The sequence below is a fragment of the Gopherus evgoodei genome, chromosome 23 (genome assembly GCF_007399415.2).
Source record: "Gopherus evgoodei ecotype Sinaloan lineage chromosome 23, rGopEvg1_v1.p, whole genome shotgun sequence".
Lineage (NCBI taxonomy): Eukaryota > Metazoa > Chordata > Testudines > Testudinidae > Gopherus > Gopherus evgoodei.
The window spans coordinates 939,199-954,471 of record NC_044344.1 but is presented as its reverse complement, the minus strand read 5'-3'; the positions used below and the strand labels follow the sequence as shown (position 1 = coordinate 954,471).

The 15,273-nt window shown below is 51.6% G+C and overlaps 1 protein-coding gene across 3 annotated transcripts; it reads left to right on the top strand.

The window, feature by feature from the left end:
• The first annotated feature begins 458 nt into the window (after nucleotides 1-458).
• On the top strand, nucleotides 459-12,936 carry PSME3 (proteasome activator subunit 3). 3 transcript variants are annotated; one of them, XM_030541165.1, is made up of 12 exons: nucleotides 557-610; nucleotides 3,965-3,997; nucleotides 4,122-4,261; nucleotides 4,426-4,488; nucleotides 4,915-5,019; nucleotides 5,321-5,369; nucleotides 5,925-6,037; nucleotides 7,291-7,359; nucleotides 8,025-8,092; nucleotides 8,263-8,317; nucleotides 10,471-10,557; nucleotides 11,125-12,936. In XM_030541165.1, the coding sequence occupies exons 3-12, from the start codon at nucleotides 4,205-4,207 to the stop codon at nucleotides 11,203-11,205; spliced, it is 747 nt and encodes a 248-aa protein (XP_030397025.1). In that variant the 5' UTR covers nucleotides 557-610; nucleotides 3,965-3,997; nucleotides 4,122-4,204; the 3' UTR covers nucleotides 11,206-12,936. The 3 variants fall into 3 exon arrangements, with proteins under 3 accessions (XP_030397024.1, XP_030397026.1, XP_030397025.1); XM_030541164.1 differs by lacking the exon at nucleotides 4,122-4,261 and having other exon boundaries at nucleotides 459-610; XM_030541166.1 differs by lacking the exons at nucleotides 4,122-4,261; nucleotides 4,426-4,488 and having other exon boundaries at nucleotides 459-610.
• Nucleotides 12,937-15,273: the final 2,337 nt, after the last annotated feature.

The window sequence follows — 15,273 nt, the reverse complement described above, 5'->3', positions numbered from 1 at the left end:
GCTAGTGGGTGGTGCTCAGCGCATGGATGCCACCATCACCAGGGCAACCGTGGCACATATGGTTGCCAATCCTCCAGAACTGGCCTGGAGTCTCCAGGCCATACAAGTTGATCTTTTATTAAAGATGATGTCATGTGATGAAATCTCCAGGAATACCCCCAATCACAACTGGTAACGCTACAGCTGCCCCATCCCCCGGGGTCTCCCTGGCTCCCGCCCCCCGGCGGGTCCTGGCAGCTGAAACACACACTTTATAGCGCCTGCTCCGCTAACCAACCAGGACCTACGACTTCCAGTCTCGCCAGCGGCGCTGGCGGCGTGACGTCATGCGGGGGCCGGAAGTCGGGCGGCCATTTTTATTCGCTCTCTCGCTGCTGCTCTGGGGCCCGGCTCAGCGTGCGGCGCATGCGTGCCGGGAAGAGAGGTCACGTGGGGAAGGCGAGATCAGGGATTGGCGGCGGCTATTGTGAGGTCAGTTCCGGTGGCGGCGAAGCCGGTGGTTCGGACGGGCGCGAGCGAGACCGCGAGCGAGACAAGGGGGCGCCCGGCCCGGCCCAGCCCCCCCGCCATGGCCTCGTTGCTCAAGGTGGACCCGGAAGTGAAGCTCAAGGTAGCGATGCCCCGGGGGCCCCGCCCCGCCCCCCGTACCCTGCGGCCTGTCTCGTGCGGATCCCGCTCACGGGCCGCTCCCCGGCCCGGCCCCGCCCCGCCCCGTTCCCTCGTGCGGCCGCCCCTCCCCCCGCGGGTTTTCTCTTCATGCGGCTGCCGCCCCCCCCCCCACGTGCTCCTCTTCGCCGGCCTGGCCGAGCCGGGGTGGGGGGGGTCGTTAACGCTGAAGCCTACCGATGACAGGCCAGACCTGCCCCCAATCCCGGCCCGCCTCCTGTACCTAGCGCTTGGCAGCGTCCCGCACTGGCTCCCCAGCATGAGCAGACTGAGCAATTACATGGGGGCCTGAGCGCCCCAAGGGGGCCCCCGTTTGCTTTTTTTAGCATGTGTTGGGGAAGTGGAAAATGTTCCTGCTCAGGGTCCCTAGTGGGCCAGCACCACCTCTGTCCCCAGCACGGCTGGATGTGGGCACCTGCAGCATCCGTGGTGTGAAATACAGCGTAGTTGGTGCCCAAATGACTAACCCTGGGGAGGGGCTGATTCAGTGGCTGCATCCTTCTTGCTGTAGCTAATTCAACGCCGACCTTCATTTTACTTGCCATGCCTCTGCCTGAGAATTTCCAGCCTGCTGCACCTGCCAGAGTCCCGCAGAGCTCGGCTCCCACCTTCCCTGCAGTGCACAGGGCCATGAGGGGTCTGCGCTTAAACTGGGCTGTGAAATGTTGTGTGCTGAGTGCCAGAGTTAAGTCAATTTAGCCCTGGGTGTAGATGCAGCTAGGTTGACAAGAATTCTTCCAGCACCATCAACCTAGCTACTTAGCGCCTCTCCGAGAGCTGATTAACAACATCAATAGAAAAACTCGTTCAGTCAAAGTAGAAAGTGTCTGCACCACAATGTTATGGTGGCAGGGCTGCAGCGTAGGTAGACCCTGACTATAAGCAACTCGGTGTCTGGGCAGGCTGCCCTGTTGCTCAGGCTGGGTGCCCATGTGCCTTTGCTTGCTACTTTTTGTTTTTGCTTGGTAGATAATGGCAGCAAATGTTAAGTGTCTTGCTGCTTTGTCAAGGAATTCACTCCTCTGAGGAGCAGCCTTTTAGGTGAGGTGCCTATAGTGTGGGAACACTTGCCTAAGCCTGGGGATTGGGGGAGAATGTTGGGGCCATTGTCACTGGGGTCGCAACAACTTTTGTTGTAATTAACAAAGTCAGGTCTGTGGGGCTGGATGAACGACACAGTTATTGTTTAGTGCACATCTCAGATTGTAGATTTGGGCACTCGTGCTGCACGTTCTGCATCTGGAAAACCCTTCCCGCTTCAAGTCACCCCCATTGAGAGAGGCTGTAGATTGTTCTGTGAAATGCTTGTAAGACCACTGTCAATTTCAGGTTTCACTCTGACTGCACCTTCTATTGTCAGAGCAACACCTCGGGTTACAAAAATGGAAATCGTGGCACTTGTCCTGGTTTGTTTCCTTTGCCTGTTTCACTGTGCTTTGTGTATAGTGGGTAGCATCATTTCCCTAGTATAGTCAGGTTCCCTGTCTGTGGGTCAGTTACATGGCAACATGAGAGTAAAATGTTTTTTAAAGAAATAAGAAAAGTGGTCGTCAAACTGCAAATTGGCAAAGGCTGAAGATCATGTGTAGGACCCCAAACTACTTGTATTTTAAATTGCCTAGCCATCATGTTGGTGATGCCCCTTTCAGTAACCGAACTGCACTTGTCTTCAGATTCTTGCCCTAGCTGTTACTCTGCAGTCCTGTGTTTTTGAGCCAGGAAATGTTGAGTTTCCGGTTTTTTTGATGGTAACCAATCAATCCTCTCACCATTGGGGAGCATGCCCACTTCTCTCCCCAGATAAAGGGACTGAATTGATGGGACCCTTATGTGGGGTGAGAACAGGGGCAAAACATTTCAGTAACTGATAGCGTTTACTGCTATGGCAACCATGGGCTTCTTATGCAAATTGTCAGTTATTACCAGACCCTCCACCCCCTCAGTGAACAGTGAGAGCTCTCACTATCATTCAGACCTCAAGAGCAAAGGAAGTGTCCAGAGTAAGAATAAAAACCCACTTGGCCTAAAGCTAAGCAAAAGGAATACGTCTTGCAATGTGCATGCCTGTGAGGTGGTCCAGTTACTCTGTTGTTCCACTGCCTCAGATAGGCAGCTGTTCTGCTGCATTTCTGCTTTATGATAAATCAAGCCAGGCGTTAGGCTTTTGACCAAGTCAGCTTAACAGCCAGATAAAGGAGAGAGGCTCGGCATAATTAGACGTAACACTTGACAATGAATAGTGAGGGTGGCCCTGAGAAGTTCAGCTAGTGGTGGCCTCTTTTCCAATCCAGGAGTGCTCCGCAGATGTCACTAGCATAATGTGCATGTTTCTGAGGCTTCATGGGGACCTTCATGGGGAACTTCAGCCTCTGGTTGTGCCTCACCTGCCACGGCAGCTTGCTGTGTTCTCCATCCCCAATGGTAGCAGTACAGGGATGGGGAATGTTAGACCTGCAGTCCCTGCACTGCAGCCAGCATGGGCTCTGTTCACTGAGGTTGTGGAGTCTGACAGACAGGGAGTTTCCCTGACCTGGAGTAACAGCTTCTGCCTGGAATATCAAGTCTGGAGGCCTTGCAGCAGTTGGTAATAATGACATCCTATAAAGCTCTGTCGTCTTTCCCATTGGCCTGTGGGGAAGGTGTTGGAGAGGCTGCTGTGTGGCCACCTGCCCCTCTATGATATCATTCTCACCCTGAGCCTCCATTGTAAAGGGGCCATTTACCCTGTGCGGAGGCTATGTGTACAGCAGGGCAAACTGGACCTAAATTCTGCATCAAAGTCCCCAAATTCTGGGCAATTAGGAGACTTTGGGAGCTTCAGAGATATTGTGAAAATAGGATTTCTTATTGGATTCAATATGCCATGGCTAGGATGGTCAGGGAGTGGCCCTACTGCTTAATTTTAGGATAGAGATCAATTTTTAATGCATGCCTTGCATTTCCAGTTCTCACATTGTCCTCTTCATGCTTCCATGCAAGCCCATGAAGATCAGTAGGTCAGCTCACTCCTCTCAGCTATTGTTTGAGGCCGTCTGCAGACGGGCAAATGACCTTGGGTCAGTTACCTCTCGTTCTGGTTTTCAGGCTTTTCACTAGCCCTCAGGAATGCAACAATGTACACCTCTAAGAGAGCTGGAAATGGGAGTCCAGCTGCGAGGTGGGGGATGAGTATGTAGGGCTTTGCCTCTGGCCCAGTGCCTGGCACACCTGGGCTGCGATATCAGGAAGAACTAAGGCTGGCTGTGAACCGTGCTGTTTGGGAGCAGTTATTCTGAGCTGTTGTTTTCCTCTTTTCTAGGTTGACTCTTTCAGGGAGCGGATCACAAGTGAGGTAAGTGTCCTCGCCCATCTCCCCAGAATGGAACATGGGGGCAGAGTGAATGCCATATTGGGATTCTAGCTTTCTGTTGGATTGTGCTATGACCTCCAAGGTGCAGCAGAACCTTTCTTTGCAGGCTCCTTGCTGGCACTCAGCGCTTCAGTCACTCCCTGAGTGTGGAGAGTCTGTAGCCCTGTTGTTCTCCAGAGCCTTGGCAGAATGGAGGGCTGCAAAGACTCTTCAGCCTTCAGGTGGGAGAGTTTGACTCTCTCTGAGGTATTTCCCTGCCCCCCTCCCCCCAGCTTTGAACAGAGCTGTACACTTGGCCTTTTGCAATAGCCTTGGTTTCCACAGTGCCCTTGCGTGCTGGCTAAGTGCAGAGGTTAGTGCAGCCTGAGGCGCTGCTCTCATGTACCCATCTGCTGCTCTTTCTCATTCAGGCTGAAGATTTGGTGGCAAATTTTTTCCCAAAGAAATTGTTAGAACTTGATGGATTCCTTAAGGTAAGATATGTGCTGTTGCCTGCTTCCCCACTCACTTCAGTGTCCAGCATGCAGTCCTGACCCTGGGGAAGGGTTGTCTTTAGTCAGAGCAGAGGGTAAAACAGAGCATAAAACGCTGAAAGGCAGGGTCCCAAACATACTTTATACCCATCTGAATGCCATTAGCCCTAGATATTCTGCCCAGTATCTCTTACGGACTGTGATAGTGTGGGGATCCCATCAGCTGGGCACTGGATAGAAACCTAATGGGTTCGGTCCCAAACTTACAATCCATTTTCCTAGTCCTCTCAGTCCCATCTTCATACCTGCCTCTGTTCTCGCTTGCCTGGTGGCTGGATGAAACCTGAGGTCTGGAATCTCCCATTTCCTGGCGATTAACATGACAAAAGTTGTTAGATTTGTATGTGACTTCTTGTTATTTTCCAGGAGCCCATCCTGAATATTCATGATCTCACCCAGATCCACTCAGATATGAACCTTCCTGTCCCTGACCCGATCCTTCTCACTAACAGCCACGATGGACTGGATGGGGTAAGATTCCTCCCTTGGCTACATTAATTTAACCTGCATGGCTTGCTGTGCATTCAGTTAGGCTGTTCCCTGTTAACGACAGGCCACAGCCACCCATGAGCATATGAGAACTGATCTCTTCAGCCCGTGCATCCTGGCTGGAGGTGGTGCTGTGTTTGCTCTGTAACCCACCCCCAGCTGGAGGGGGAAGGCTGCTCTGAAATCAGGACCCTCGAAGATGTTCTGTAAGGAATTTCCTCGCTGCTGTTGCTCTAGGTCCCGGGTAGTTGGGGAGTAAAACGTTTTGTTGTGTGTATTTTAGCCAAATATGAAAAAGAGGAAGCTGGAAGACTGTGAAGAGACCTTCCAGGGTAAGAGTCCCCAAGTCTCTGTGCTGCTGCCTGCCCGCTGAGCCAGCGCTCCGTGCCTAGGGGTATGAAACTGCACAAGCTCCACCTGCCCTCTCCCGACTGCCACTGCCCTACCCAGGCCTGTCCTTGTTTCCTCTTACAAGCTGGGACGAGTGACTGAGTCATGGAGGAGCCCAATAGTGGTTCTGCTGAGCAGAGCTTGGCCTCTGTCAAGAGATGGGAGTAGTGCTCATCAGAGCTGGCATGCTGCTTGGGGGAGCAGACTTAGAGCCCCATAACCCTTTTGTGGAAGGAGGGAGCTGCCAGGCCTTATGTTGCATTGAAACAGAGGCAGCTCCTAAGTGTGGCTCAGGGAGCTCCCTTTGCACCCCGTTTCTCCAGTTTGGGTTTCTTCCCAGGTCTTGTCTCTCTTCCCCTTCCCGGGTGATAGTCTTTGTAATAGCCCGTTAAATATCCCTGTCCCCATGGCGATCCAGCGTGCTTAGAACACGTGCAGAGCTGGCGGTCTCTGATGTGACATGCTGGGAATAACTGATCTTTCCCCTCTGGCGCTAGGTACCAAAGTGTTTGTGATGCCCAATGGGATGCTGAAGAGTAACCAGCAGCTAGTGGACATCATTGAGAAAGTGAAACCGGAGATCAGGCTTCTGATTGAGAAGTGCAACACGGTGGGTGTGGGCCTGAGCGTGGGGCAGTACGGCGATCGGCCCCCAGACACAGCTGTCCGAATTCCTTCCCCATAGCATCAGGGCTTCTCAGGGATCCATAAAGAGCGGACTGGGCCTCCATCCTACCTCTGGGATAAGTGTAGCACAGTGCAGACTCACCCCTGCGGCGCCTTCTGCTGGTCGTCCTCGGGAATTAGCTCTACGACCCAGGAGTGCCCTCTGCAGGCCATTGGCCCTTGTGTCCGTCCCAGGATCCTGGTGCCCTTATCTCAGGGTTCGACCTCCTGCAGTAACCCCCAGTATTACTGGGTTTCCCCACCCCAGGGGAACCCCCACTCCCTGTTGCCATGTCGCCTCAGCCGTGGGTACTGCCAGTCTGTGTTTAGCCCCCACGCCCTGGGGCGGACTGCAGTGTATCAGCCGATCATCACAGGCAACAAGGAGTTTGGACTGGCTGCCTTTACCCACCCTCCAGCTGCCCCCTTGCAAGCCCAGTCCCTAGGTGGACCTAGAACTAGGCCCTGCAGCCTGGGGCGTTGCTGGCCAAGAGCTTCCCCGCTCCTAAGGCCTTTCCTGAGCCCTGCCTCCCTCTGGCTGCCCTGTCCACCTTATAAGGCCCAGTTGCTTAGTTTGGGGCACGGCCTCCACTGCAGCCACTTCCCCCCCATCAGCCAGGGTTTTACTTACTTTCCCAGCCCCAGCCCTCTGCAGGGCTTTTCCAACCCCTTCCGGGCTGGTCAGGTGTTCACCTCGCTACAATAAGGAAATGTAGGATGCTGCCCCTCCCCCTGCTTCCCGTGGTCTCTGAACAGGATACTGCTCAAAGGGGCAGGTGCTGGCGCTGGCCAAGAGAAATGGCATTTCCTTCAAATGTGCTTGGAGCTGCCTTGACTCCAGCTCCTGGAGTGGGCGCTATCACTGGCCCTCAGCTAGCTCCCTCCTGCTAGTCCTTTGCTTGGAAGGGCTTGCGTCTCTGCCATTGTACAGCACCAGGCACACCTGTGACAGATACTTGCTGAGTGGGGCTTCAGTAAAATCTAGGGACAGAATCTTCCCTTAATGCTTGGGTGGATGTCGTGGGTTCCCAGGAGAGGTCAAGGCATCAGGCCTTGTCCCCAGTCACCGCATGAGCCAAGCCTTGAGACGGTCTTGGGATGAGCTGCTCGAGTGAGCGTTTCTGAGAGGTCCCGATTTAAAGGCAGGTCCCTCCAGTGCTGTCTACACTCACTCACTGTTTTTTTGCATCCCTCCAGGTCAAAATGTGGGTGCAGCTTCTGATCCCCAGGATAGAAGATGGAAACAACTTTGGCGTTTCTATTCAGGTGAGGCAACCTATGGCCACGTGGCTCCGTTATGTGCTAGTGCCCCAGACACCAGGGCGTCTTGGGCTGCTGAGGAGCCTTTCGTTAGCTCCACCTGGCTCTGCCTCCAAGGGGCTCTCTTTGAGGGGTAGTTCGGGCTAGTTTTGGTCTTGAAACCTGAAACCTTCCCTGGCATCTAAGAGGAGGGAGGGGCAGCGAGTGCCTAAAGCATCACTTTGCCAAGAGGCCTGGGAGCAGTGCCATAGTCTTGCAAGACCCAGTAAAGCTGAGCCATGTTTGCGGAAGGCTGCGTGCTCCACCCATCACCCTAACCTGGCAGGATCAGGGTGGTTGTGTGAAGCTATTTACGTTGCTTTCTTCCCTGAATCTCCCAGGAACTTGGCTGCTGATCCTCTGAGCAAGGCAGACTAAATTTTTAGGGCTGTGTGGGGCTGGTGCAGGGGGTCATTATGGCCAGGAACTGCTGGCTCCTGTGTCTTTGTAACCATCACTAACTGACTGAGGCTTGAGACCTGCATCCGATTCTACCCTGATGAGTAGCTGTAGCAACTTTAAAGATGGCCAGAGACTGAGCTGCTGGACCCTGAGTGACTGCACACATGCGTGTGGTTGGAGTTCCTTCCTTCTGCTGTGAAGCTCACTCTGTGTCCATGGCTCCCTTGCAGGAGGAGACAGTGGCTGAGCTGCGGACTGTGGAGAGTGAGGCAGCTTCGTATCTGGACCAGATTTCTAGGTAGGTGGAGGTGGGGAAGGGGTGGCTGTGAGCTCTCTTTGTTGGGTCCCTCTCTGGGATGGCTGAGTGCTTTTGGGTAAGGACTTGAGCCTCGTGGCTAAGGCAAGGTCTGAGAACACTGCTTTGCCATTTTCTGACTATTAAATCCAGCCTCTTCCCTTCCCTTCCAGATACTATATCACAAGAGCAAAGCTGGTTTCCAAAATAGCAAAATATCCTCATGTGGTAAGTGGAGCATCTCTTTGCTGAGCATTTGGTGGGGCTGGAGAGAATTAATTGTCTTTCTGTTTCTGTGGCTAGCCCTCTACTGGCTGTTTCTATCACTAACTCCCTTCATCAGCAGCTGCCAGAGTCCTGTGGGGCCTGGGAGCCTGGAGAGTTGGCAGAGGGACCCTGTGGTGGCTAGGAGCCCTGGGAGGGGAGCCTGCAGGGCTGGAAGGATCTGGCTTCTCTCAAGGGAAGGGAAAACTGATAATATAAATGAGAATTTAGAAATTGTAGAAAAGCGATAAGGGATGCAAAGAGACACAAGGAGAAATCTATGGCCAGCAGAGTAAAGGACATTAAGGAGGAGTTTTAAAATAATGAGGAACAAAAAGAACCCTCCAGTGGTGTTGGTCCATTACTAGATGGAGATGGTAGAATTATCAATAACAATGCAGAAAAGGTGAAAATGGTCAATAAATCTGTTCTACATTTGGGGGGAAAAGAAGCAATAAGTCTCACCCTGTGGTTGTCACCCTATTTCCACTGTACTAGTATCTCTGGAGGATGTTAAGCAGCGGTTACTAAAGTGAGACATTTTGCAATCAGCAGGTCCAGATAACTGGCATCCAAGAGTCTGAAAAGAGCTGGCTGAGGAGCTCACTGGACGGTTAATGTTGGGTTTTGTTTTGTGTTTTTCAATAAGTCTTGGAGCACTGCGGAGGTTCCAGAAGACTGGAGGAAAGCCAATGTTGTTCCAGTAGATACAGGGTAGATGGGATTACCTGGGTAACAATAGGCCTGACATCAATCCCAGGCAAGACCATGGAGTGTCTGATAATGGGGTTTGATTACGAAGGAAGACAACGTAACTGATGCATATCAACGTGGTTTTATGGAATACAGAGTCTTCCAAGCTAACTTGATATATTTTTTATAAAATTACAAGTTTGGTTAATAAATGTGACCGTGTTGTTGTAATATACTTAGACTTCTGTAAGGTGTTTGACTTGGTACCGCATGACATTCTGATTAAAAAACTAGAATGATATAAAATTAACATGGCCCACATTAAATGAATTAAAAACCAGCTGATTGATAGGTCCCAAAACGTAACTGTAAATGGGGAATAGTCACTGAGCGAGTCTGTTTTCAGTGGGATCCTGAAGGGATCAGTTCTTGGCCCTGTGCTATTTAACATCTTTATCAATGACCTGGAAGAAAACATAAAATCGTCAGTGATTAAAATTTGCAGTTGACAAGAATTGGGAGTGGTAACTAATGAAGAGGGCAGCTCACAGATTCGAGCGATTTAGATTGCTTGCACCCAGTTTACCAAGGAAACAATATTTGTTTTAATATGGATAAATGTATATCTGGGAGCAAAGAATGTAGGGAACAGGGACTCAGAAAAAGATGTCGGGGTCATGGTGGATAATCAGCTGAACAGGAGCTCCCAGTGTGATGCTGCCTTCAAAAGAGCTAATGTGATTCTAGGATGCATAAGCAAGGGAATTTTGATTAGGAGCAGAGAGGTTATTTTAACTTCGTGTTGGCACTGGTGCAGCTGTTACCCGAATCCAGTGTGTAGTTGTGGGGTGTCCACAATTCAAGAAGGAGGTTGATAAATTGGAGAGGGCTCTGAGAGGAGCTGTGAGAATGATGAAAGGATTAGAAAACCTGCCGTATAGTGAGAGACTCAAAGAGCTCAATGTATTTACTTTAACAAAGAGCAGGTTAAGGGGTGACTTGATCAGTCTATAAGTCCCTACCCGGGGAACAGATATTTGATACTGGGCTCTTCAGTCTAATGGAGGAAGGTCTGACATGATCCAATGGCTGGAAGGTGAGGCTGGACAAGTTCAGACTGGAAATAAGGTGTGTGAGTAACTAACCACTGGAACAATTGCCCAAGTGTCGTGGTGGATTTTCCATCACTGGCAATTTTAAAATCAAGATTGGAGTTTTTTCCTAAAATCTCAGCTGTAGGAATTATTTGGGGGCAGGTCTCTGGCTTGTGGTGTACAGGAGGTCCAACTACATGATCACAATGGTCCCCTCATGCCCTTGAATGCATAGGATTGAACAGGAGAGAGCCCCCTTGATGTCTGTAGAGGGGGGGGCAGACTGGCGTTTTCGGCTATTCACAGGCACATTCTCCCTTCTCTGTGTAGGAGGATTATCGCCGCACGGTGACAGAGATTGATGAGAAGGAATACATTAGTCTGCGCTTAATCATCTCAGAGCTGAGGAATCAATATGTGAGTGAGAGTTGGGGACCCAGCTCATGCGTTCCCCTGTGGAGAAGCACCCTTGGGATCCATCCCACTTCAGAGCCCTGAGAGGGAGCTGGCCTGGGCCTCTGCTTTCCCTTTGCTCTTGGCAAGGAGAGAGAACGGCAGGTTGCTGTCCTGGAGCGTCTGGTATTTCCCTCCTCTGTGCTGATGCTGGCACGTCCTGGGGCATGCAGTTCATTGCACTCTTTGCAGGAACCTTCTGTCGCCACCTCTCCAGATGGTGCCGTAGGCCTATCCTGGGCTCTGTTAACTAACTCGCTCTCTTTGGTGGGGCTTGCAGTGGCCAAAACATGCCAGTCTCTTTAGAGCGCAGACAGGCACGGCCTTGCCTATGGAGCTTACTGCCTGACACGAGACATGACGTGCTGCTGGGGGCAAGGGCTGGTGAGCTGGGGAAGGGCCAAGGGGCTGTAGGCTAAGAGCAGCCATTACTCAGGTTAGGCTGGTGCTTATGGTGAAAGGGAAGTTAAGTCAAATCGTGGATGTCCCACTGCTGATGTGCATCCATGGTCTTTCTCCTTCTCCTTCCAGGTCACTTTGCATGATATGATCCTTAAAAACATTGAGAAGATCAAGAGGCCTCGGAGCAGCAATGCTGAGACTCTCTACTAAGTGTCAACGTTTGAATTGAGAACTGTTCAGTCAACTCAAAGACCGTCATTGCCTTGGTTTGTTACATGACTATCGAGATGGGAAACTGGCTGGAAATAGTATTGCACTCTTAGTTAAACTCTAAAGAAACCCTCGCCTAGTTCTGTGATTGGTTTTGTTCAGGTCTTAGGAACTCTCCCTAATGTAGTAATTGGTATTGAGCAGGCCCCTGCCATGGGATGTGCAGGCTGCTGAGAGTGAGCAGCCGCCAGGCAGGAATGCTCCTTCAAGCCTTTCTTCCTACCTAGGTGGGGATTGGATGAGAGACCAAGCCCTGGGGTTCTCTCTTCCCCCCTTTCCCTCCCCAACCTGTCAGCTGCAGAGTTTCCTTGGGGTCCGTGGGAATGGAGGAGATGCAGTGTCTTCAGCACTAGACTGAGTCCACAGAGTGTGTGCTGGCTGCGAGGCGCCAGCTGCTTCTCAGTGCCATCATCGGAGTGAGCCCTCTGCTGCCAGTCGTCTTATGCTTGGTAATGGCAAGGCTGGGAGCACGTGCCCCTTTGGAGCAGGTGGCTCCCCTAGCCCAAGCTGCAGCCACGGTCAGCAAAGTGCCATTGAGAGATTTGTAGGTTCAAACAAGCCAGGAAATCGCTATCAAGTTAGATCCCACCCAGTTTGTCCCTCTCCCTTGTGAAATGCAGCTAGATCCGTGCAGAGGGCTATGTGGAGCACCTGTCACTAAAGCTGGTTGCCACCAGCCACGTCCCACTGGGCTGGCAGGTTCAGAGCCCAGGTAGCTTTTGCTCCTGTGTGTAGCTTTCCTCTTGGCTCTGCAAAAGCAGTTTCTTGATTAAAATGATGTTAATCTCTCACACATCTCCTTCAGCGTGAGGCATTTCTGTCCAGAATGAAGTTAGGGAGAGGCCTGAGCTCAAATTTTGAAGTCCTCATAGTTTCCACTGATGCTAAGGAAATAGCTGAGTGTACTGTGGGGCAGTGTTTGGCAGGCTGGCTGCGATAGCTGATCTATTGGGATGAGGACGGCCAAAAGCAGCCACAGCAGATCAGTATCAAAACCTCAGCACCCCGTGAAAGGTACCTCAATTCCTTCTCCTGTGCCCAGGAGCTCCTCCCAGGCCACTGGAACGTTTCATGGTCCATTGCAAACCCCATGGGAAACGGTCGGTTGCATTGTCAGTTTTTGTATGTGCGTGAAATGGGCTCATGACGCTGCAGCTCCTTCTACGTTTTCTTATTTATGGTATTTTTACTTCACACCCTCCTTTGGGGAAAGCTGGATCAGTTGATCCTGGACTCCTGAAGTTTCCATGGGTCTCGCTGTCACATCTGTAACTTCTTGTGCAGTAGCCTTGGTGGTAGTTAGTCGTGAGAATGGAACGAACGTCCTCTCCTTCCCTCTTGCGTTCTGTTGCTTTTGTTTCTTCTATGCTGAAGAGCCACGGTGTCTCTTGCAGGTTTCCTAGGGGTCGCTCTGAGCGTGGAGAGCCCCCTGCCCTTTCGATAGATTCCTTCGTTGTTGTTTGTAGTAAGTCCAATCTTCGTCTTCCCTTTAATAAATATTCAGTAACAAACCAACTGCGTCTTAGCTGCTGCCTGGGAGCAGCACTGTCACTGTGTGTTTCTTTGTACTGATTCCTTTTTACTTGTTGGACTGTTCAACTTTCCTTGCCAGATGAACGTCTGTAAAACTTTTACCATGTCAAGAAATTAAAATACAGGTACTTTGAATTCTTAAGTGGGACCCTTGTGTGATGCTGCGTTGTCAGACATGCTCTGTCAGTGGCTATGCCTTGCTTCTGTCCCTGCCGCTCTCCCCTCTAGTCGCTCCACCCTTGTGCTATATCATCTCCTTTTCCTTTTCCATTTCTCCAGGCAGTCTGCTGCTGGGTGGAGCCCTGAGGTTCCATTAGCATCCAGCAACCTGGTACCAAGGTCCCACCTCCTTACACTGCCCGTTACTCCTGCATGAAGCGATTGGGAGTTGCTAGAATCATTTGGAATAAAATGGGCCACTGAGGACCAGGGATTGGGATAAGGGAGCCTCCAACTCTAGGCAGCTGGTGCCTGGAGCGTCTTCCTTGGGCCATGGCTGCAGCTTTGCGTTGTGCGCGTCTCCCACGTCAGGGTTGTCAGTCTCAGGGGTGAGGGCTGGATTGGCTAGGCCCTGCATGTGGGAGAAGCTTCACCGCTGCTGCCTGCTGTTTTAGGGCTAGAATGCATGCTCCAGGGCTGTCCCTTAGCCCTTTCACTGGAGACCAAGGGAGGAAAGATGCGGGCCAACTGCAAAGCTCAGCAGCAGTGCCCCTGGCTGGCAGAAGCTGTCACACCATGGTTCTCTCATTCCCCTTCCTTCTCCGAGTTCAAAGCTACTGTGGTCTCAGGATACTGACCTTTTCTTTCTATTCCTTTTTTTTCCTTTCATCCCTTATCTCACATTTCTAGCAAGCAGCCCCATCCTGGGGCTAGAGACCTGCTCCTCTGCATTAGTCTGCATGCATGCTCCCTCCTACCTCCACCACATTCTCCAGTGGCAACCGATGGCTTCCAAGCTTCCTCTCCCATGAGCTTGAGCTCTGAGGGAGGATTGAAATCTCCCCCTTAGTGCTGTCTCCTGAGACCTTAGTGCCCTATAGCTGGGTTCCCCCCTTGGTGAAAGGAACCTGCCACACATTCCTCTTCAGTGTGGTGTCAGGTATTTGCAGTCTGTGTAGCCCCCTGGACTGCGTGAACGGGGGGACTTAGACAGTTGATGCTCAGGATCTGAGGTAGTTAAGGCTGCTTGATCTAGGCAGGCGTCTGTTCTGTACAGAAGCCATCCTCTCAAGAACACACTGAGGGGTGCCACGTCTGGAGCCAACGGCCACTAGATGATGCTCTTGCTCCAGCCACCGAACAGTGGTGCACCCAGCCCTGAGCAGCTGGCTCCTGTGAGAGCACACTGTGTCTTGTCACAAATCTCAAGAACCACTGAGGAATGTGAGAAACGGCTTCTGGAGAGAGTCCGAGTTTTCTGCTGCCCATGAGGCCCCCTCCAGGACTCTGCTCCCTGTGGTGTGGGAAATGCCAAAGGCCTACTCAGGCCAGGCCCCCTTCGCAACAGGAGCAAAGGATTGTGGCTTAAAATAAAATTCCCTTGTTTGTTGTGAGGCGGAGGAGCTGGGGGTCAGCATGGGTTGATGCTGAAAGAACCTGACATGGTACTGTGTGAAAAGCACCCGCTCTAACTCCACAGAAATAACTGTGGGTAAGTCTTAGGAGCTTGTCCAGCTGCAGAGCCAGGGGAACGAGCTGCTTGTGTCAGAGCTGGGCAGCTTCCTGGGCGTTCACCCTCAAGCTTGGAGTAGCTCTTTTGCTGGGCTCACAAGGAAGGTGGTAACGTGTTGCTATGTCCTGAACTGATGTGTGTGGGGAAAATACCCAGGTTACCTAGGTGAATGGCCTATTAATGCCCATCAAAGGGCAGCAAGGCACAGCAGCCTGCTGCCCCATCCCTACAGACTATAGCGAAGGTGAACGAGCATCAAGCAAACTTACTTTGACATTTAAAATAATGTAACTGGCTGCCAGGAGAAAACGGGAGCAAGGAATTTAAACCTCCCTGCAGCCAGAGTTCTGCCTGCAAGGAGACAGGCCCAGCCAGCTCTCGGAGAGTTGAGTCATGTGCTCCCTGCCCGGGTGGCTGGCATTCTGGTGCTGCCACTGGCTGGCTGGGTTTGGGTTTGGTTCTGATACGTTGCAGAGATGGATTGTGTAGCTGTACTTGTTGTGTGAGCTGCACAGTCTGCTCTCCTAAGAACAACACTAAACTTTTCCCTTCTCCTTTGGCTGGGCAGGGAGAGGTGGGCAATTTTCCAAACCCAGGATGTAGCAATAGGTGGTTCAAAAAAGAAATTAACTAGCTTAGAATAAACCTCAGCAGGAAGTGAATTCTCTGGGGCAGGGCTGCGAGAAGTTCCGTACAGTGGCTGGATAGGACGTGTGGAATGGGATCCATGCTCTGAAACGGAATAAACAAGTTGTGTTGCTGCTACTTTCTACGTTCTGAGTTAGCTAGCTGCTGGAGGTGTT